Genomic DNA, 22,121 nt, shown 5'->3' on the forward strand with positions numbered 1-22,121 from the left:
GTAAAAATAATTATAATGAAATTGTAATGTTACTTCTAAAACACAAAGATATTAGAATTGATGATTATTCATCAATAACAAATAATCCTGAGATTAAACGATTCATTGAATCTGTGAGATCAAAGGAATAAGTAAAAATTTATTAAATTAATTTTTTTTTTCCAATTTTTTGCATATCTCTTAAAAATTAGCACTAAAGTAAAATAAAAAAATAAAAAAATCTCCTCCCGTGTGGTTTATTCATTAATCATTTTAAAATTATGTGTTGACTAAAACAAAGTTAAGCCAGTTACTCCTTTAATGTCACCTGACTTGAGTCATTTGACTCCTCGGAGCTCATGTGTTCGACATCAGATGAAGGAACTGAAAAGATACGATCATTAGAGCCAATCTCTACATGATCAGATAAAACAGATGAATCAGTTTCTTCATCTGAATGTATGATGTTATTATCAGGCACTCTTACTACTTCTTGTATATCATTATTCTCGTTAGCGTTATTATCTATATTATTTTGTGTTAATCTATTGTAATCATTAGTAATGAGCTTTTGAGATTCTCTAAGTGTGGATAAAGTTATCCTTTTAGCAAATCTTTTAGAAAGACTTTTAGATCCTGCTAAAGTTTCTAAATGTTCTAAAGATTTCGCAAACCAAGCACCTATAGAAGAAATTACGATTGCATATAAGTTAACTTCTTTATTTGTTTGATTCCTAATATCATTACATAAATCTTTATATTTATCAATTTTTCCTGTATACATTGAAAAACCAATAGAATTAACATCATTCTCATTAACATCACCATAAGGAATAGTAACTTCTATAATATAACATTGATTGTTTTTAATGAACCAAATATCAGGTCTTAAATTACTAAATTCACTTTGAATTGAAATGTTATTCTTTTTTTTAACTGAATTATCAATGTAAATAGTAGGTCTCAAACCTGGTTTAGTCTTTAACATGTCGACTATTTCTCTAATAACTTTATCATGTCTAATCTTAAAAATATGTAATAATTTTTTACAATCATTCAACTTATGTTTAAGAGAATCTTCAGCACCACATAATGGACAATTTGATATAATATTTCTATTAGCTAAACGAGCGTTTTGCTTCGTAAAGAAACAGTTAGTTCTAGCTTGAGCTGTAAATTTAATTAAATTATTTTCAGTTTTTGAGGTAAATTGATTCAAAAAATAATCAGATAATTTATTATTTTTCAGTGTTTTAAATGTGTGACCTCTAAGTGGAAGACTTATTAAATCATGATAATGTTTTTCTTTGTGATAATCGTTGATAGTTTTTAAGAAATCAGATTGAAGACAAACTAATTTAAGATTGATTGGAGTAATTTCAAGAGTAATTTCATTTGAGTTAATACTGTCTTCAACATTATCATTTAAGAATAAGGCATTTTCTTCATCATCCTCTAAACAATTATAAAGACATAATTTATAATTATTTCTTTTAAGTACTTGAAGAACCCGGCTAAAAAGGTTTGATGTTCCGGTATTCTTCTTTATATTATTATTCATGATATCATCGAAAATATTTTTATCATGTGAGTTATTCTCTTCGATATCTTTAAATCTATATGATTTTTTTTTTTTCCTCCCAACAAAGTGAGCGGAAAATATCTTTTAGAGTTGTATCTTTCGAGAACCAAAGTTTTAAAAAACAAGAAATAATTAAATCATCATGTCTTTCATATAAATCATTAATTCCTGCACCAATATCTTTCCATGCAGTATAAAAGAAATCTTTAGGTAATGAAGTAGTTTTTAGATTTGGATTTAAAGCTGATCTAATTATTTTATCAAATTTTAATATTTCTGATTTATTTACTGCTTCATTTAAAAATATATAATCTAATGCAGGAATAATAAATCTTTCGATTGCATCGATCATTTGATTCCATTTTAAGGGTGATGAACAAATATCACCTATATCTTCTATTGCTTTGATTATTTTATATCTAGCAGCTTTAGCTTTAGTTGATCTCATTAAAGCAGAAGTAATTCCTAAATATGTAATACCTCCTCTTAAATTTAACATTAAGTTTAATTCATCATTAATTTTAAAATTAGTAATAGCCATTTCTCTTTTATTATTATTATTAATATAATTAAAAGTTCTACATTTAGAAGTATTTATTTTCATATCGGTATAAGTACAAAATCTTTCGACTGTTTCAATTAAATTTTCCATACCTTTTTCTGTATCCGATATTAATACTAAATCATCTGCATAAGCTTGTGCACAAATGGATTTACCATTAATATGAAATCCATCGATTTTATTATTTTCTAATGTCCTGATTAAAGGATCAATACATAAATTTAAAGCTAAAGGTGAAAAAGGACAACCTTGTTTTACTCCACAATTAATGGGTATAAAATCAAAAATTTCTTTAACATAGATTTGAATTTTAGTTTTAGAATTATTATAAGTTGCTTCAATTAGATCTATAAATTGTTTATCAAAACCATAATTATTTAAAGTTTTAAATAATTGAGAATGAGGTATGGAACCGAAGGCATCAGAGAAATCTATAGAAGTAATATAAATTGCTCCTTTCTTTCTAGCAACATGTTATATAAATTCATTAATCATTATTGCATGTTCTGTAGTACCATTGAGAGTTTGCATAAAACCTTTTTGAGATCTAGCTATAAAGCGATTATTATTATTATTAACATTTTGTAATGCTCTAGTAATTAATACCATCCAAATACGATAAAAAGTAGGAGTAATAGAAATAGGTCTCCAAGAATGAGGATTTTGAGCATCACCTTTTTTGTATAACATAATTGTTTTACTTAATTTAAATAATTCAGGACATTTTTTAGTTAACATAGTAATTTTAGTAGTAATTTTAATTAATTTAATAGTAGTAGTGTTACCTAATTTTCAAATATAATTAGAAATACCATCGGGACCATAAGCAGCCGCATTAGATCTAGAAAAAATTGCATGTTTAATATTATCATCATCAAAAATATAATTTAATAATAATTCATTACTATTAGGGTTCATAATATCTTTAAAATCAAATTCCTGGGAATCATTAATAAAAATTTATTTGACTCCAATTATTACCATATTCCATCATAAAATCTTCAGGATTTGAATTACATTCAGGAGTCGTATTATTAGTGATAAACCAACGTAAACATCTACTAGGATCTTCCATGTAAAGATTTTGTACTAAACCTTTATAGTTTTGATTTTTTTTATTATTATTACTAACTTGATTTTCTTTAATTTTAGCATCAATGAACTTAATTTTATTTTCATAATAGTCTTCCGCTGATTGTATTAGATTTATAATATCTTGAGGCTCATTAATTTCAAGAATAGATTTTATTTCATCCGGGAGGAAATTGATGGTTTTAATAATCTTTTCTTGAAGTTTAGACATTGTATTAAGAATAAATTGAGATTGAGGCTTATGATATAAATCTTTAAATTTGTTTAACCAAAACGTAATTTTACATAAATTATGTGTCTCCATTTCTTTGTTACGAAGATCTATTCTATCTTCTGTGCTAGTGACTACTGTGTTCCTTCTGTTTAACATTTTATTCAACGGAATTTTTAAAATATCTCTTAATTCATCACGAATTAACATATTAATTTTAGAAAGGCAACCTTCCCAAATATAAAAATCTTCATCATTACAATTATTATAATCTTGAGGTTTACAAATTTCTATTAAAGGTTCGATTTTATATTTAAATAAATCTGGTAATTTAGCTCTAATTTTAAATTTATTTTTACCCCAAGTTTTAGGTAATGATATAAATTGAGATTCTTGTTCTTGATTATCAGAAGTCCATTTTCTAGCTAAAATTAATAATTGGTCTCTATTTAAATTTTTAATTTTATTTGAATCAAATTCATTATTAATCCAATTTAAATTTACTGGGGGATGTATTTGATCTGGAGGAGTTAAATTTAATGTTCGGGAATTTTGAATTGCTTGTAATTGTAAATCTCAATTTAAATTAATACGGTCATTTTCTTCTCTTCTTTGTTTTTTTTCCATAGCATTTGTTTGTTCATTATTTAAAATGAAAGGAATTTCTCTGACCGCTAATCTTTCTCTTTCTGTGATTGTTCTACTCATAAACACTTTATCTTCATAATCTTTGATATCTTTTTTAATTTCTTCTAATTCTGTTACATTAAAATTCGAATACATTAAAGGACAACATTTGATCCTATAATAAGGTAAATTTGTACCTTCAATAGTATTTAACGCATGATTCATTTATTACAATGATTATGTAAACCTTTAGAATCAGAAGTCCAATAAGTTTCACAATATTTACAAACAAAACCTTAAATTTAATTATATTTAAACATGAAGGAATTTTGTCGTAAGTATTAACATATTGTAACATTGTAGACCAAAACTAACCTATAGAATTCTTCATTTTCTCAAAATCTTTATGAAGATAAGTAATATGAGAGAATAGGGATTTATTTGTATTTGAAAAATATTTACAATTAGGTATTGGACAAACGTAAACATTATTTCGATAACACTCAGGTTTATCTTCTTCATAAATTAATTTCCAATATAAATCATCATTGATTAAATATTTAATGCAAAGCATATAAATGATTTTGATCAGGTTTATGATTATGAACTTTAGTCATATGACTAATCAAATCATTACCTGATTTAATTAATTTATAGCATTCACATTGACAAGGGAATTGACCTGGTGCACACCATTTATTTTCTCTAATCATAATATGAATTAATGGTTGTTTAGCTAAATTAATATCTTCATGTTTCCAACAATTTAAGTTATTTAAATTCTTCCATTTATTAATAAAATCTTTAATATCATCAGGTAATCTACAAAGTTTTAAGTCACTAATTAATTTATTATAAATAATATCATCTGGTAATAAATCACTAATATCATCAATTCCGGAATCTGAATCATCTGAACCCTCTGAATCAGAAGGATCAGGGAAAAGAAGGATTATTTGATGAATCATAATATGAAGTATCAATAGAAGTAATATGATTAACATTATCATCTGAATAAGTATCTGAAGCATTGTAATTTGAATCATCTGAAGAAAAAGTAGATAAATTAGTAATTTTTAAAAATTTTGGAACACTAATATAATTAAATTCCAAAATTGGGACTATAACATCTATTTTTTTAGTTTCTTTGATAATATTGATTTTCATTTGAGGAATTTCAGCATCATAAGTTAAATCCACTTCATTAACAGTAACTTTCAAACTTTCAACATTAGCTACTGAAGTTTTACAACCTTCAATAACTTTGATATCATGAGAAAGAACAGTTGTTGTTGAAGTAACGTTTTGATACTCTGGTATAACAACATGACTTTCAGATATAGGATTTGAAGTTTTAGTTGTATAAACTGGTTCATTAGTATGACTTTCTACCAAAGGTTTAGAAGTTTTAGTTATATTAATTGGTTCAACTTTATGTTCTTCATTTATTGGATTAGAAATTATAGTTTTATTTAATGGTTCAACTTTGTGTTCTTCATTAACAGGGTTGGAAGTAATAGTATTAATAATTGGTTTATTTATTAGATTATCTACTTGAGCATCTTCTGTTATAATGTCACTAATTTTGTCGATATGTAATTTATCGATTCTAGGATGAGCAGTTAAAATGTTTCTCTTAGGTATGGCTTCTAACAAATCTGTTTCAGTAGTGATATTTCCGGGATTAAAGGATGGAGTAACTTGAAAATTTTGAGAATCGGAATTTATTATTGAAAATTCAAGATCGGGTTTAAATGAAGATTCTTTTAAATCCGAATCATGAGTAATAGCTTGAGCTTGAATATCTTCTGTTTCTTCAACAAATGGTGAATTAGTAAAATCAAAAGTTGCATTATTTTGATTAACTGACCTGTTATCTTGACCAAATGCAATAAAATCAATTTTGGTATTGTTTTGAACTGGTGAACATAAGTTTATAAAGTTTTTTGAAAAATCATAATTGCAATTAATTTGTAATAAATTCCAAGTGTTATTAGAAGAATTGATATTTATTTGTTGTTGATTAAGAATATTATGCACAATGATCTGAGCTTCATTCCTAATGTGAGAAATCTGTTCGTCATTCCAAAATAATCTAAACGGGGATTCTCTAAGTCTGTTTGGTCCAATAATGAGCCGTAAATCGAGTAGACCTTTGTCATAATCTTCTATCGTTGTAGGAATGGGAGGATTGTGGGTATTAATTCTTAATATATCTTGTTGAATAATAGCTTGTCCTCGTGCTAGAATAGCCCCATTTGAGTCATTACATTGTATAGGTAAAAATCTGAGAATATTAATGTCTGATGAAATAATCACCCAATTTGGTGGTGGAGGTAATGGTGTTCCTTCTGGGCTTGTTGGTGTTGGGTGGTAATGACGACCTCGTATTAATAAAATTTCTTGTTGAAATGGAAGTTCTTGATTAATTTCAAGAACAAAATCTTCATCATTTTCTTTTTGTTCGAGGTTAGCTTCCTCTTCAATGATCGGTTCTATCTTGTGGTCTTGTGCTGTTTTTTCATGAGTAGAGTCGAATTTTTCCGCAATATATTTATCTGATAATTTTTCCGACCGAACAAAACTGGTATCAATCGAGTGCCCTGAAGGAGTTATTTCCGAAAATCGGGTTCTCGGACGCAAAAAACTAATATTCATAAGAAATCAAAAAAATCTCCTCCCGTGTGGTTCATTCATTCATAATTATCTTTAAAAGAAATAAAGATTAAGTTCAAATTAAGTTATTCATCATCTGGTGATGACGTATACTCTGAGTTGTCATTCTCTAAGTGAGAACCATCCGAAGTAGAATGATCACTTGAGTTTAGAATCACCAAATTTGCATAAAGCTCATTTAGTTCATCTGTTTGAACTTCATCACCTGAACCTTCGGATGTAAGAGACTGGTCCGTGTTCGCTATGCTCTCGGATTCGGATTCTTCTTCTTCTGATTGTGATTCAATAATTCCATTATTATTATCCAAATTATTATAAATTAGTCGTTGTGATTCCCTTAAAGTTGCTACAGTTATTCTCTTCGCAAATCTCTTAAACAAATCTTTAGAACCTGCAAGAGTTCTCAATTCATCTAATGATTTGTTTAACCAAGCGCCTAATGATGAAATGACTATAACATAATAGTTGACTTCTAGACCGGATTGTTCTTTAATATCCTTACATAAACTTGTATATTTATCTTTCTTCTGATCGTATCTTTCATTTAAAGAATTAATGTCATTCTCATCAACATCTCCATAAGGAATTGTTACCTCGATTAAAGTGTAACCCTGATTATTACAGTACCAGATATCAGGTTTACATCTTCTGTTCTCGCCTTCAAATAAATTATTATTATTTTGGACATTTTTAATAGTTGAGTCGAGGTGAATAATTGGTTTGTCACCAGGTTTTGCTTTTAACATTTCACATAATTCTTGAATAACTGCATCATGTCTTTATCTTATATGTATTAATAACTGTTTTACAATCATTTAATTAATGTATTAAGGAATTTATTTGACCACAATAAGGACATAAACCTATGTTCTCATCATGGTTAGCAAGTCTTTGATGTTGCCCAGTATAGAAGCTATTAGTTCTAGCTTGTATACTAAATTTAATTATATTATCTTTAATTTTACATTTATAGTCATTCATGAAATAATTAGATAATTTAGATTTATAAAGGGTTTTAAAGGTATGACCTCTAAGAGGTAATTTAATCAAATTTGCATAATGGAAGTTTTTGTGATAATTGTTCATAATGTTTAGGAATTCATTTTGATCGAATGAATAAACTTCGTTCACATCTAGAAATTTTAATGTAATATATTCTTCAGGATTGTCTGGTTCAATTTCATTTCCATTGAATTCGAAAGGATCTATATCTGAGTCATCTGGGTTTAATAAATTATCTGTGGGTAGATAGTTCAAGTTTAAGATTAAATTGTTATCTTCAAGTGCATGAATTACCCGGCTTAATAGGTTTGAAGTTCCAGGTGTATTTTTTCTCATGTCCTTGTTGAAAACATTTATAAAAATATCGTTATCATTTGTGTTTTCTTCGACATTATTATATCTAAACGATTTTTCTTCCCAACATAAAGTTCGAAATAAATCTCTTAGAAACATATCTTTCGAAAACCATAACTTTAGAAAACTTGAAATAATCAAATCATTATTCCTATCATTTAGATCTTTCAGTCCCGCTCCACCATCTTCCCATGAAGTATAATAAAATTCCTTAGGTAAAGCGGAAGTTTTTAAATTAGCATTTAATAACGCTCTTATCCTTTTATTTAAAAAATTCCTCTCCGTTTTGTTGGTGGTACCATTAGAGAATACATAATCCAATGAAGGAATTATGAATCTTTTAATGGCATCCAACATTTGGTTCCATTTCAAGGGTGAGGAGCAAATATTACCTATGTCTTCTAATGCTTTAGATATCTTGTAATTTGCTGATTTCATTCTCGTTGTCTTCATTAATGCAGTCATTATTCCTAAATAATTAATACCTCCATTAAGATTAGTAATTGGGATATTTTCATTATTAATTTGAAATTTAGTAATTGCTGAAAATCTTCTATCATTATGATTAATGTAATTCAATGTTTGACATTTATTAGGTTGAATTTTCATGTTAGCATAAATACAGAAGTCTTCAACTACTTTAATTAAATTATTCATACCTTTCTCAGTATCTGAAATAAGTACCAAGTCATCTGCATATGCTTGTGCACAAATGATTTTATCATTTAAGTGAAATCCATCGATTTTACAATCTTCTAATTTATGTAATAAGGTATTGATGCAAATATTAAAGGCAATAGGAGAGAATGGACAACCTTGTTTAACACCACAATTAATATTTATAATGTCTGAAATTCCTTTAGTTGGAACCTGAATTCTTGTGTTTGAATTTTGATAAGTTGCTTTAATTAAATCAATTATTTTATCATCAAAACCTTGATTTTTTAAATTCTCAAAGATCAAAGGGTGAGGGACTGACCCAAATGCATCTGAAAAATCAATAGTAGTAATGTAAATAGAACCTTCTCTTCTATTTACATGTTGAATTAATTCGTTAATAATCAAAGAATGTTCTGAAGTACCATTAGAACATTGCATAAAACCTTTTTGACATCTTTTTATTAAACTATGTCTGTTATTTAAATTCTGAAAGGCTCTAGCTAACACAACCATCCAAATCCTATAAAATGTTGGGGTTATTGTAATAAGACGCCAAGAATGAGGGTCTTCTTTATTACCTTTCTTAAAATAACATTATAGTTTTACCTCTTTTAAGTAATTCAGGACATTTTTTAGATTCCATGACTATTTTAGTAGTATATTTAATCATTTTAACTGTACTTTCATTATTAATTTTTCAAATAACATTTGAAATCCCATCTGGATCATAAGCGAAAATATTTGATCTTGAATAAATTGCTCGTTTAATTAAATCACTATCATATAAATCATTAATTAGATTAATATTATCTTCTTCATTAAGTATTTTCTTAGCTAAGAATTCATTAGAATTTTCGGAATTATTTAATGTTTTATAGGTGTCCCAATTCTTTCCATATTCTTCCATAAATTCTCTCGGATTTATTTCACACTCTGGTGTAGTATTATTAGAGATATACCATTTGTAACATCTTCGCGGATCTTCCATATATAACCCTTGTATTAAATCTCTATATTTAATGTTTTTATTATTTCCAATTATTCTTTGATTTTCATTTATTTTGGTATTAATGAAATCTAATTTGTCACTTAAATTATCAATTGTATTATTTAATAAATTGATTATATCTTCTTGATTGTAAATACTTAATAAATTATCAATTTCGTCCGGGAGAATATTGACTATATTAATAACTTTCTCCAAATGTTTATTAGATAAATTTTGTATTGCCTGAGTTGAAGGTTTATGTTTGAGATCATTAAGTTTCCAAATATGTGTGACTAGTTTGCATAAATTGTGTGTTTCGATCTCTCGTTCATGAGCTCTTTCTCTTTCTTCATTACTTCTAACAATAGTATTAGATCTATGTAACATTTTATTAATTGTTATTTTAAAGACATCTCTTAATTCTTCTCTAATTAGTAAATTAATTTTAGATAAACAACCTTCCCAAATATAATAATTTTCGTCTTTCGGTCTATTATCTAAAGGTTTACAAATATTAATTAGAGGTTCAATTTTGTCTTTAAATAAATTGTTAATCCTAGATCTAATCTTTCTACGATTTTTACCCCCAGATCTTTGTGAAAGAGACAAATTGAGATTCAAATTCATTATTTAAATCTGTCCAAATTTTAGTAACCTCAAGTAAATTATCTCTGTTTAAATCTTTTAATTTATTAAGATCAAAATCATTAGCCAATGATTTTGCATCAAAATTACGAATAATTGGATTAATAATATTATTGTTATCATTTATAATTATTGAATCTGGATTGATAATTGTATTATGATGTGTATTATTATTATTTTTTTGTTTGTAATTCTCTTTGAATAATATTTCTCCTATTATCTTATCTTAAATGTCTTTCTCTAATATTAATAATTTGTTCTTGATCTAAATCAATAGGATTTATTACATTAAGTCTATTTCTATCAGTTAAATTTCTTTGAGCAAAAACTAAATTTTCATAATCATTTAAATCCTTATTGATATCTTCATCTTTATCCTGCAAGTCCATATACATAGTAGGGAAACATTTAATTCTATCATAAACTGAATGAATGCCTCCAATATTAATTAATTCATGTTGTTTTTTCGCATGATTTAAAATTCCTTTTGCATCTGAACTCCAACAGACTTTACAATGATTACACATATAACCTTCTCTAGGTGATAATATATCTAAGCAACTAGGAATTTTATTATTAAGCTTAGTATAAGCTATAATAGTAGACCAAAACCAACCTATAGTATTTATATTTTCATCAAATTCTTGATGTTTATGTGAAATATGAGAAATTAACGATTTATGTGCATTAGTGAAATAATCACAATTAGGGAAAGGACAAACTATAACATTGTTCCTATAAATGTCTTTCTCTAAATTATTCGAATTATTTAATATTAACCAAATTAAGTCTTTCTCTATTAAGTTTTTAATACAACCATATAAATGATTTTTTTTTTTTTTTAAACCATGTATTTTGTTCATATGATTATTTAAAGCATTTCCTGTTTTAAATTCATTCTCACATTGACATTGACATGGGAATTGGCCTGGTACACACCATTTCCCTTCTCTAATCATTATATGGATTAATGGTTGTTTAGCTAATGGTAAGTTATCATATTTCCAATTATTAAGTTCTTTTGTTGGTCTCCATTTATTAATTAAATTATAAATATCTTCTTTACTGACACATTTTTTAATATCTTCAATTAATTCATCATTCATGTCTACAGTTTCTTGAACTAATTCATGTTCATCTTCTTCTTCATCATTATTAGTTAAAGTATTAATATTTCTATGAAGTGGAATATTAGTGTCTGAACTTGATTCTTCTTCACTAAGATTATCTTCCATATCTGATTTATCTGAAGTAGAAATTGTGAAATAGTTACTTAAGTTTAAGACTTTAGGAGTATGTTTATACATAATTTCAAATTCAGGAATATCAATATTTATCGTTCTTTTAATTGGGTTAAAACAAATCTCATTTTCTTCAATATTAACAATTTGAGTCTTCAACGTTTTGTTTACATCTATTTTAAGTTGTTCAATTAACGCTGTTTCTGTTTTATTCCTAAATAAACTTTCTACAAAAAGAGATTCAACAATAGGTTTTGTGGTTTTCTTAATAGCTTCTGGTATAATATGTAAAGATTCTACATCTGGGTTAATAGTTTTATTATTTAAATTCGGAATAATTTGTAATGAATCAACATTCGAATTAATAATTTTATTGTTCATAACAGGTTTAACATTTCAAAGAATCAATATTAGGATTAACTTCAACATTATTATACACAGGGTTTGCTTTTACTGAATCTATTCCTGTATTTACTTGTATGTCATTAAATTTGGGAATTGCATGTACAGAATCAATGTTAGTTGTAATTATTTTCTCATTAAATTTTGGTTCTGCTGTTAAAGAATCAATATTAGTTGAGATTGTTCTTTCATTAATTATCGGATTAACTTCTAAAGAATCAACCTGAGTATCTACTGTTTTTTCATTTTGTATTTGATTCACATGTAACGATTCAATAACTGGATTTGTAGTAATTGATTTCTCGATTGGTGTAACTGAATTGATTGGAGATTCACTATAATTAACTTGATTAAGTTGATTAAATTGATTTCTCGGCATATCTGTGAATTGTAACTCATTATGTATCATGTTGTGGTTAATTTGATTAATTGATCTTAAATCGATCTGACCAATGTTATAGAAATGACATGTCGCCCATATATTTTGTGTGTTGTTATTAACTATTTCAACATTTAAATTAATAGCTTTCTGGATAAGATACTTATTTGCAACATTAAATATATTTTGAACTTTTTGGATTATCACTATTTAACCGAAATGGTAATTCTCTAGGTCTGGTTGGTCCTACGAAAGTTCTTAAATCAAACACACCTCTCTCAATTTCGTCGGACGATGTGAGTCTTGGTGGAAAATTAAGGTTGATTAACAGGTTTCCTTCTTGAATAATGCATTGATTTCGGCATAAAACTAACCCTCTTTCTTCGTTGATAAATATCGGTAGTAAAAACGAAATATGTGGATCTGATGAAATAATTACCCATTGAGGTGGGACTCCTTCTTCTTTATATAAATCGGGGTTTGGGTTTGGATTATAATGAATACCACTAACAAGAAGGAATTCTTGTTGAAGTGGTTCACTAAAATTAAAATCAATTTCGTTATCTTTTTTCTCGCAAATCTGAGGGGTTTCAGCAGGTGCAGGACATCGTAGTAGGTGTTTCTGTATAATAGGAGATCGTTCAAGTCGTTTACGCATTTCCGAATCGTCGATATAATTTATTGATCGAGATTTCGATTCGCCAAAAAAGGTATCATTAGAGTGCCCTGGGGGAGTTATTTCCGAAAATCGAGTTCTCGGACGCAAAAAATCAATATTCATGAAAAATCAAAAAAATCTCCTCCCGTGTGGTTTATTCATTAATCATTTTAAAATTATGTGTTAACAAAAACCAAGTTAAGCCAGTTACTACTATAGTGTACCCCTGACTTGAATCATTCGATTCTTCGGAACTCATGTGTTCGACATCAGATGAAGGAACTGAAAAGATAGAATCATTAGAGCCAGTCTCTACATGATCAGATAAAACAGATGAATCAGTTTCTTCATCTGAATGTGTGGTGTTATTATCAGGCACTCTTACTACTTCTTGTATATCATTATTCTCGTTAGCATTATTATCTCTATTATTTTGCGTTAACTTATTATAATCATTAGTAATAAGTTTTTGAGATTCTCTAAGTGTGGATAAAGTTATTCTTTTAGCAAATCTTTTAAAGAGACTTTCAGACCCTGCTAAAGTTTCTAAATGTTCTAAAGATTTCTTAAACCAAGCACCTATAGAAGAAATTACTATTGCGTAAAAGTCAACTTCTTTATTTGTTTGATTTCTAATATCATTACATAAATCTTTATATTTATCAACTTTTCCTGTATATCTAATTTCAAGAGAATTAACCTCATTTTCGTTAAAGTCACCATAAGGAATAGTAACTTCTATAATATAATATTGATTATTTTTAATGAACCAAATATCTGGTCTTAAATTACTAAATTCACTTTGAATTGGGATGTTATTCTCTTTTTTAACTGAATTATCAATGTAAATAGTAGGTCTCAAACCTGGTTTAGTCTTTAACATGTCGACTATTTCTCTAATAACTTTATCATGTCTAATCTTAAAAATATGTAATAATTTTTTACAATCATTTAATTTATGTCTAAGAGAATCTTCAGCACCGCATAATGGACAATTTGATATAATATTTCTGTTAGCTAAACGAGCGTTTTGCTTCGTAAAGAAACTGTTAGTTCTAGCTTGAGCTGCAAATTTGATTAAATTATCTTCAGCTTTTTGAGGTAAATTGATTCAAGAAATAATAAGACAATTTATTATTTTTCAGTGTTTTAAATGTGTGACATCTAAGTGGAAGACTTATTAAATCATGATAATGTTTTTTCTTTGTGATAATCGTTGATAGTTTTTAAGAAATCAGATTGAAGACAAACTAATTTAAGATTGATTGGAGTAATTTCAAGAGTAATTTCATTTGAGTTAATACTGTCTTCAACATTATCATTTAAGAATAAGGCATTTTCTTCATCATCCTCTAAACAATTATAAAGACATAATTTATAATTATTTCTTTTAAGTACTTGAAGAACCCGGCTAAAAAGGTTTGATGTTCCGGTATTCTTCTTTATATTATTATTCATGATATCATCGAAAATATTTTTATCATGTGAGTTATTCTCTTCGATATCTTTAAATCTATATGATTTTTCCTCCCAACAAAGTGAGCGGAAAATATCTTTTAGAGTTGTATCTTTCGAGAACCAAAGTTTTAAAAAACAAGAAATAATTAAATCATCATGTCTTTCATATAAATTATTAATTCCTGCACCACCATCTTTCCATGCAGTATAAAAGAAATCTTTAGGTAATGAAGAAGTTTTTGGATGTGAATTTAAAGCTGATCTAATTATTTTATCAAATTTTAATATTTCTGATTTATTTACTGCTTCATTTAAAAATATATAATCTAATGCAGGAATAATAAATCTTTTGATTGCATCAATCATTTGATTCCATTTTAAGGGTGATGAACAAATATTACCTATATCTTCTATTGCTTTAATTATTTTATATCTAGCAGCTTTAGCTTTAGTTGATTTCATTAAAGCAGAAGTAATTCCTAAATATGTAATACCTCCTCTTAAATTTAACATTAAGTTTAATTCATCATTAATTTTAAAATTAGTAATAGCCATTTCTCTTTTATTATTATTATTAATATAATTAAAAGTTCTACATTTAGAAGTATTTATTTTCATATCAGTATAAGTACAAAAATCTTTCGACTGTTTTTAATTAAATTTTCCATACCTTTTTCTGTATCCGATATTAATACTAAATCATCTGCATAGGCTTGTGCACAAATTGATTTGCCATTAATATGAAATCCATCAATTTTATTATTTTCTAATGTCCTAATTAAAGGATCAATACATAAATTAAAAGCTAAAGGTGAAAAAGGACAACCTTGTTTTACTCCACAATTAATGGGTATAAAATCAAAAATTTCTTTAACATAGATTTGAATTTTAGTTTTAGAATTATTATAAGTTGCTTCAATTAGATCTATAAATTGTTTATCAAAACCATAATTATTTAAAGTTTTAAATAATTGAGAATGAGGTATGGAACCGAAGGCATCAGAGAAATCTATAGAGGTAATATAAATTGCTCCTTTCTTCCTAGAAACATGTTGAATAAATTCATTAATCATTATTGCATGTTCTGTAGTACCATTAGGAGTTTGCATAAAACCTTTTTGAGATCTAGCTATAAAGCGATTATTATTATTAACATTTTGTAATGCTCTAGTAATTAATACCATCCAAATACGATAAAAAGTAGGAGTAATAGAAATAGGTCTCCAAGAATGAGGATTTTGAGCATCACCTTTTTTGTATAACATAATTGTTTTACTTAATTTAAATAATTCAGGACATTTTTTAGTTAACATAGTAATTTTAGTAGTAATTTTAATTAATTTAATAGTAGTAGTGTTACCTAATTTTCAAATATAATTAGAAATACCATCGGGACCATAAGCAGCCGCATTAGATCTAGAAAAAATGCATGTTTAATATTAACATCATCAAAAAATATAATTTAATAATAATTCATTACTATTAGGGTTCATAATATCTTTAAAATCAAATTCCTGGGAATCATTAATAAAAATTTTATTTGACTCCAATTATTACCATATTCCATCATAAAATCTTCAGGATTTGAATTACATTCAGGAGTCGTATTATTAGTGATAAACCAACGTAAACATCTACTAGGATCTTCCATGTAAAGATTTTGTACTAAACCTTTATAGTTTTGATTTTTTTTATTATTATTACTAACTTGATTTTCTTTAATTTTAGCATCAATGAACTTAATTTTATTTTCATAATAGTCTTCCGCTGATTGTATTAGATTTATAATATCTTGAGGCTCATTAATTTCAAGAATAGATTTTATTTCATCCGGGAGGAAATTGATGGTTTTAATAATCTTTTCTTGAAGTTTAGACATTGTATTAAGAATAAATTGAGATTGAGGCTTATGATATAAATCTTTAAATTTGTTTAACCAAAACGTAATTTTACATAAATTATGTGTCTCCATTTCTTTGTTACGAAGATCTATTCTATCTTCTGTGCTAGTGACTACTGTGTTCCTTCTGTTTAACATTTTATTCAACGGAATTTTTTAAAATATCTCTTAATTCATCACGAATTAACATATTAATTTTAGAAAGGCAACCTAAAAAAAAAAAAAAATCTTCATCATTACAATTATTATAATCTTGAGGTTTACAAATTTCTATTAAAGGTTCGATTTTATATTTAAATAAATCTGGTAATTTAGCTCTAATTTTAAATTTATTTTTTACCCCAAGTTTTAGGTAATGATATAAATTGAGATTCTTGTTCTTGATTATCAGAAGTCCATTTTCTAGCTAAAATTAATAATTGGTCTCTATTTAAATTTTTAATTTTATTTAAATCAAATTCATTATTAATTAAATTTAAATTTACTGGGGGATGTATTTGATCTGGAGGAGTTAAATTTAATGTTCGGGAATTTTGAATTGCTTGTAATTGTAAATCTCTATTTAAATTAATACGGTCATTTTCTTCTCTTCTTTGTCTTTTGTTCCATAGCATTTGTTTGTTCATTATTTAAAATGAAAGGAATTTCTCTGACCGCTAATCTTTCTCTTTCTGTGATTGTTCTACTCATAAACACTTTATCTTCATAATCTTTGATATCTTTTTTAATTACTTCTAATTCTGTTTCATTAAAATTTAAATACATTAAAGGACAACATTTAATTCTATAATAAGGTAAATTTGTACCTTCAATAGTATTTAATGCATGATTCATTTATTACAATGATTATGTAAACCTTTAGAATCAGAAGTCCAATAAGTTTCACAATATTTACAAACAAAACCTTCTTTAAGTTTAATTATATCTAAACATGAAGGAATTTTGTCGTAAGTATTAACATATTGTAACATTGTAGACCAAAACCAACCAATAGAATTCTTCATTTTCTCAAAATCTTTATGAGAATAAGTAATATGAGAGAAAAGGGATTTATTTGTATTTGAAAAATATTTACAATTAGGTATTGGACAAACGTAAACATTATTTCGATAACACTCAGGTTTATCTTCTTCATAAATTAATTTCCAATATAAATCATTATTGATTAAATATTTAATGCAACCATATAAATGATTTTTGATCAGGTTTATGATTATGAACTTTAGTCATATGACTAATCAAATCATTACCTGATTTAGTTAATTTATAACATTCACATTGACAAGGGAATTGACCTGGTGCACACCATTTATTTTCTCTAATCATAATATGAATTAATGGTTGTTTAGCTAAATTAATATCTTCATGTTTCCAACAATTTAAGTTATTTAAATTCTTCCATTTATTAATAAAATCTTTAATATCATCAGGTAATCTACAAAGTTTTAAGTCACTAATTAATTTATTATAAATAATATCATCTGGTAATAAATCACTAATATCATCAATTCCGGAATCTGAATCATCTGAACCCTCTGAATCAGAAGGATCAGGAAAAGAAGGATTATTTGATGGATCATTATTTGAAGTATCAGTAGAAGTAATATGATTAACATTATCATCTGAATAAGTATCTGAAGCATTGTAATTTGAATCATCTGAAGAAAAAGTAGATAAATTAGTAATTTTTAAAAATTTTGGAACACTAATATAATTAAATTCCAAAATTGGGACTATAACATCTATTGTTTTTAGTTTCTTTGATAATATTGATTTTCATTTGAGGAATTTCAGCATCATAAGTTAAATCCACTTCATTAACAGTAACTTTCAAACTTTCAACATTAGCTACTGAAGTTTTACAACCTTCAATAACTTTGATATCATGAGAAAGAACAGTTGTTGTTGAAGTAACGTTTTGATACTCTGGTATAACAACATGACTTTCAGATATAGGATTTGAAGTTTTAGTTGTATAAACTGGTTCATTAGTATGACTTTCTACCAAAGGTTTAGAAGTTTTAGTTATATTAATTGGTTCAACTTTATGTTCTTCATTTATTGGATTAGAAATTATAGTTTTATTTAATGGTTCAACTTTGTGTTCTTCATTAATTGATTCAGAAATTATAGTTTTGTTAATAGGTATTACTTTATGTTCTTCATTAATCGGGTTGGAAGTAATAGTATTAATAATTGGTTTATTTATTAAGTTATCTACTTGAGCATCTTCTGTTATAATGTTATTAACTTTGCTGATATGTAATTTATCAATTCTAGGACTAGCAGTTAAAATGTTTCTCTTAGGTATAACTTCTAATGAATCTGATTTAGTTGTGATATTTCCGGGATTAAAGGATGGAGTAACTTGAAAATTTTGATAATCAGAATTTATTGTTGGAAATTCGAGTTCGGGTTCAAATGAAGGTTCTTCTGAACCCAAATCATAAGTAATAGCCTGAGCTTGAATATCTTCTGTTTCTTCAACAAATGGTGAATTAGTAAAATTAAAAGTTGCATTATTTTGATTAATTGATCTGTTATCTTGACCAAATGCAATAAAACCAATTTTGGTATTGTTTTGAACTGGTGAACATGAGTTTATAAAGTTTTTCGAAAAATCATAATTGCAATTAATTTGTAATAAATTCCAAGTATTATTAGAAGAATTAATATTTATCTGTTGTTGATTAAGAATATTATACACAATGATCTGAGCTTCATTCCTAATGTGAGAAATCTGTTCATCATTCCAAAATAATCTAAACGGGGATTCTCTAAGTCTGTTTGGTCCTATAATAGGACGTAAATCGAGTAGACCTCTGTCAAATTCCTCTATCGTTGTAGGAATGGGAGGATTGTGGGTATTAATTCTTAATATATCATGTTGAATAATGGCTTGTCCTCGTGCTAGAATAGCCCCATTCGAGTCATTACATTGTATAGGTAAAAATCTGAGAATATTAATGTCTGATGAAATAATCACCCAATTTGGTGGTGGAGGTAATGGTGTTCCTTCTGGGCTTGTTGGTGTTGGGTGGTAATGACGACCTCGTATTAATAAAATTTCTTGTTGAAATGGAAGTTCTTGATTAATTTCAAGAACAAAATCTTCATCATTTTCTTTTTGTTCGAGGTTAGCTTCCTCTTCAATAATCGGTTCTATCCTGTGGTCTTGTGCCGTTTTTTCATGAGTAGTGTCGGATTTTTCCGCAATATATTTATCTGATAATTTTTCCGACCGAACAAAACTGGTATCAATCGAGTGCCCTGGGGGAGTTATTTCCGAAAATCGGGTTCTCGGACGCAAAAAATCAATATTCATGAAAAATCAAAAAAATCTCCTCCCGTGTGGATCGAACACACGACTTCCAGATTAACAGTCTGACACTCTAACCAACTGAGTTAGGGAGGAAGCCTGATGTTAATTAGATATGTAATATTTGGATGATTAATACATTATATTCTGTAAAAAACAGTTTTCTCGTACAAATATGAAGAACGTTAAAAAAGCACAAAATGCTTGATCGGAAACTTCCCGTCATTGATCCAGAATTTCAATCTATGTATGACTGGGATAATGACCAATCTTCTCCTTATGAAATTAAAATCATGTTTCCAATTTTTTCTCCCAAATTTTCACAAGATATGGTTAACGTAGAACTTAAAGATAACAAAGTAATTAACGTTACATTCGAAGATGGGCCACCTCTTCTTTGTGGTGTTCTTCAGGAAGAAATTTCAGATTTTTTATTATTTCTTTCAGGTAATAATTTAGTTCTTGTTCTAAAAAAGGTCAAAGACACCGAGTGGCCCCTTGTTGTTATTGACTTTCATCCAGAAAACAGACTTATGGATCCAAAAACTCTTTATGTGTTATCCTTTTCAAATCCTAATGGAAACTCTATTACATACCTTTCGATGGCATGTGGATTTCGCTTTGTTCCTGCAATGAACGTTTTTGCTATTACTTTACTTAATCAAGGAAATCCAGAATTCACAGAAAGTGCAATTGAACTATTAAAAATTGCATCTGAGCAGTACAACAGCTCTAGCTCTTTGCTCCACCTTGGAGCTATTTTGACATACAGTTCTAATTGCGAAGAAGCTTATCAATATCTTCTCAAAGCTCTCGAAATGGGAGAAACAGAGGCAAGTTCCTATCTTGGGGAGTTGTATTCTCCATTTTCGAGAGTCACGCTCTTCAAAGAAAAGGATTCTGCAAAAGCCATTGAATACTATCAAAAATATGAAAGCCCTATTTCTCTTTATGGCATGTATGTAATTTATCTAAAAGGAGATAATAAGGTCAAAAAGAATATGAAACTTGCAAAAGAATACTATGAAAAGGCAAAAAAGCTGAATCCAGAAATAGAAGATTTCCCCGAAGAAAAAAGGAGTATAACTCCTTTTGTTGCAGCTGGTGCTGTCGCTGTAGCTGCAATTTCCTATGTTGTTTTTAGAGTAATAAAGAGACAAAAGTGAATGTTTCCAAACTGATTAAAAATAAACGCGCTTTTACGATAGATAATTCTGAGCATTTCGTATCAAAAAGAATTCAAAAATGTATCGTTATAAAATGGATATACAACTTTTAGATTATCTAAAACCTTTGCAAAAACTTAATGTTTGGTGCTTTAAAATCTAATTCGAAAATTCTTTTTATAAAAAAAATAGATAAAAAACATTTTTATTGGTTCTCATTTTCTGGTGTTTCTTCTTTGGGTTTTCCCTCTTTTCCATTTATTTCAGTCACTTCAGCCTTTTCAACATTTTTATCTGTTTCATTATTCATTATTTTTTCCTTGTCAAGTAATAGTACAACAGGGCTATGATCACTGAAATTTGTACTTTCGATGGAGCATCCACATACTAAACCTTCGTGAGCAAATAAATCTTTGTCCATCACAACATAGTCGAGTCTCCAGCCTCGGCCACGAGCTTTGGCATTGAATCTATAACTATAGAAAGAGAAACTTTGTAAATCTGGATTTAAAGTGCGAAAAACATCAACGTAACCACGTGAAAGAAAGTCAGTGAATGATCCTCTTTCAGCTGGTGTAAAGCCAGCTGTTTTGTCGTGTCCTTTTGGTGAAAATATATCGATGTCTTGATGAGCAACATTTAGATCACCAACAATTATGACAGACTTTTTCTGCTTAAGAGAGTCTAAATAATCGTAGAATTTAGGGAGCCACTCGTTAACTTTATATGATAAACGCTCAAGTTTCATTCCGGCCATGGGAACGTAAACATTAACTAAATAAAAATTGGTGAATTCCATTTGAATAACACGCCCCTCTGGATCATTGATACCTTGACACACACTGATTGGTTTAATTTTTGTATAAATTGCGGTGCCAGAATATCCCTTCTTTTTGGTGCAATGACAAAAATACGAATGATAACCTTCAAAGGAAAAGTTATCAAGTGGTGGCTTGATACCAGAATAAACTTTTGTTTCTTGTATACATGCAATATCAGGAGAATTTGTATTAAGATATTCTTTAAATCCTTTATCCCAAGCGCTCCTCAAAGATGACGCATTAATTGTAATTATTTTTAGTATTGACTTTGTAGTTTCTTTGGAATTGGTCATAAAAATTTGGTCAGTTAATTAAAAAAATTAAAATTTAAGCAAAAAGTCACTTTCAATCTACGAAAAACAAAAAGATTTACCACAAGCACTGCTTCTATATTAATTC

The 22,121-nt window shown here is 27.5% G+C and overlaps 4 protein-coding genes across 4 annotated transcripts; 1 reads left to right on the plus strand and 3 right to left on the minus strand.

The window, feature by feature from the left end:
- Positions 1-289: 289 nt before the first annotated feature.
- GO595_010956 (uncharacterized protein) lies at positions 290-967 on the minus strand (the record flags this gene model as incomplete). The annotated part of the gene is made up of 1 exon (XM_067913692.1): positions 290-967. The coding sequence occupies one exon, from the start codon at positions 965-967 to the stop codon at positions 290-292; it is 678 nt and encodes a 225-aa protein (XP_067769694.1).
- Positions 968-6,794: 5,827 nt separating this feature from the next.
- Positions 6,795-7,475, minus strand: GO595_010957 (uncharacterized protein; the record flags this gene model as incomplete). Its single annotated transcript, XM_067913693.1, has 1 exon — positions 6,795-7,475. One exon carries the CDS (start codon positions 7,473-7,475, stop codon positions 6,795-6,797), a length of 681 nt encoding a protein of 226 aa, XP_067769695.1.
- Positions 7,476-19,935: 12,460 nt separating this feature from the next.
- Positions 19,936-20,901, plus strand: GO595_010958 (sel1 repeat family protein; the record flags this gene model as incomplete). The annotated part of the gene is made up of 1 exon (XM_067913694.1): positions 19,936-20,901. The coding sequence occupies one exon, from the start codon at positions 19,936-19,938 to the stop codon at positions 20,899-20,901; it is 966 nt and encodes a 321-aa protein (XP_067769696.1).
- A 205-nt stretch (positions 20,902-21,106) lies between these two features.
- Positions 21,107-22,015, minus strand: GO595_010959 (exodeoxyribonuclease III; the record flags this gene model as incomplete). Its single annotated transcript, XM_067913695.1, has 1 exon — positions 21,107-22,015. One exon carries the CDS (start codon positions 22,013-22,015, stop codon positions 21,107-21,109), a length of 909 nt encoding a protein of 302 aa, XP_067769697.1.
- Between the last annotated feature and the right edge of the window lie 106 nt (positions 22,016-22,121).

Source organism: Histomonas meleagridis, assembly GCF_020186115.1.
Source record: "Histomonas meleagridis strain 2922-C6/04-10x chromosome Unknown scaffold_61, whole genome shotgun sequence".
Classification (NCBI taxonomy): Eukaryota; Parabasalia; order Tritrichomonadida; family Dientamoebidae; genus Histomonas; species Histomonas meleagridis.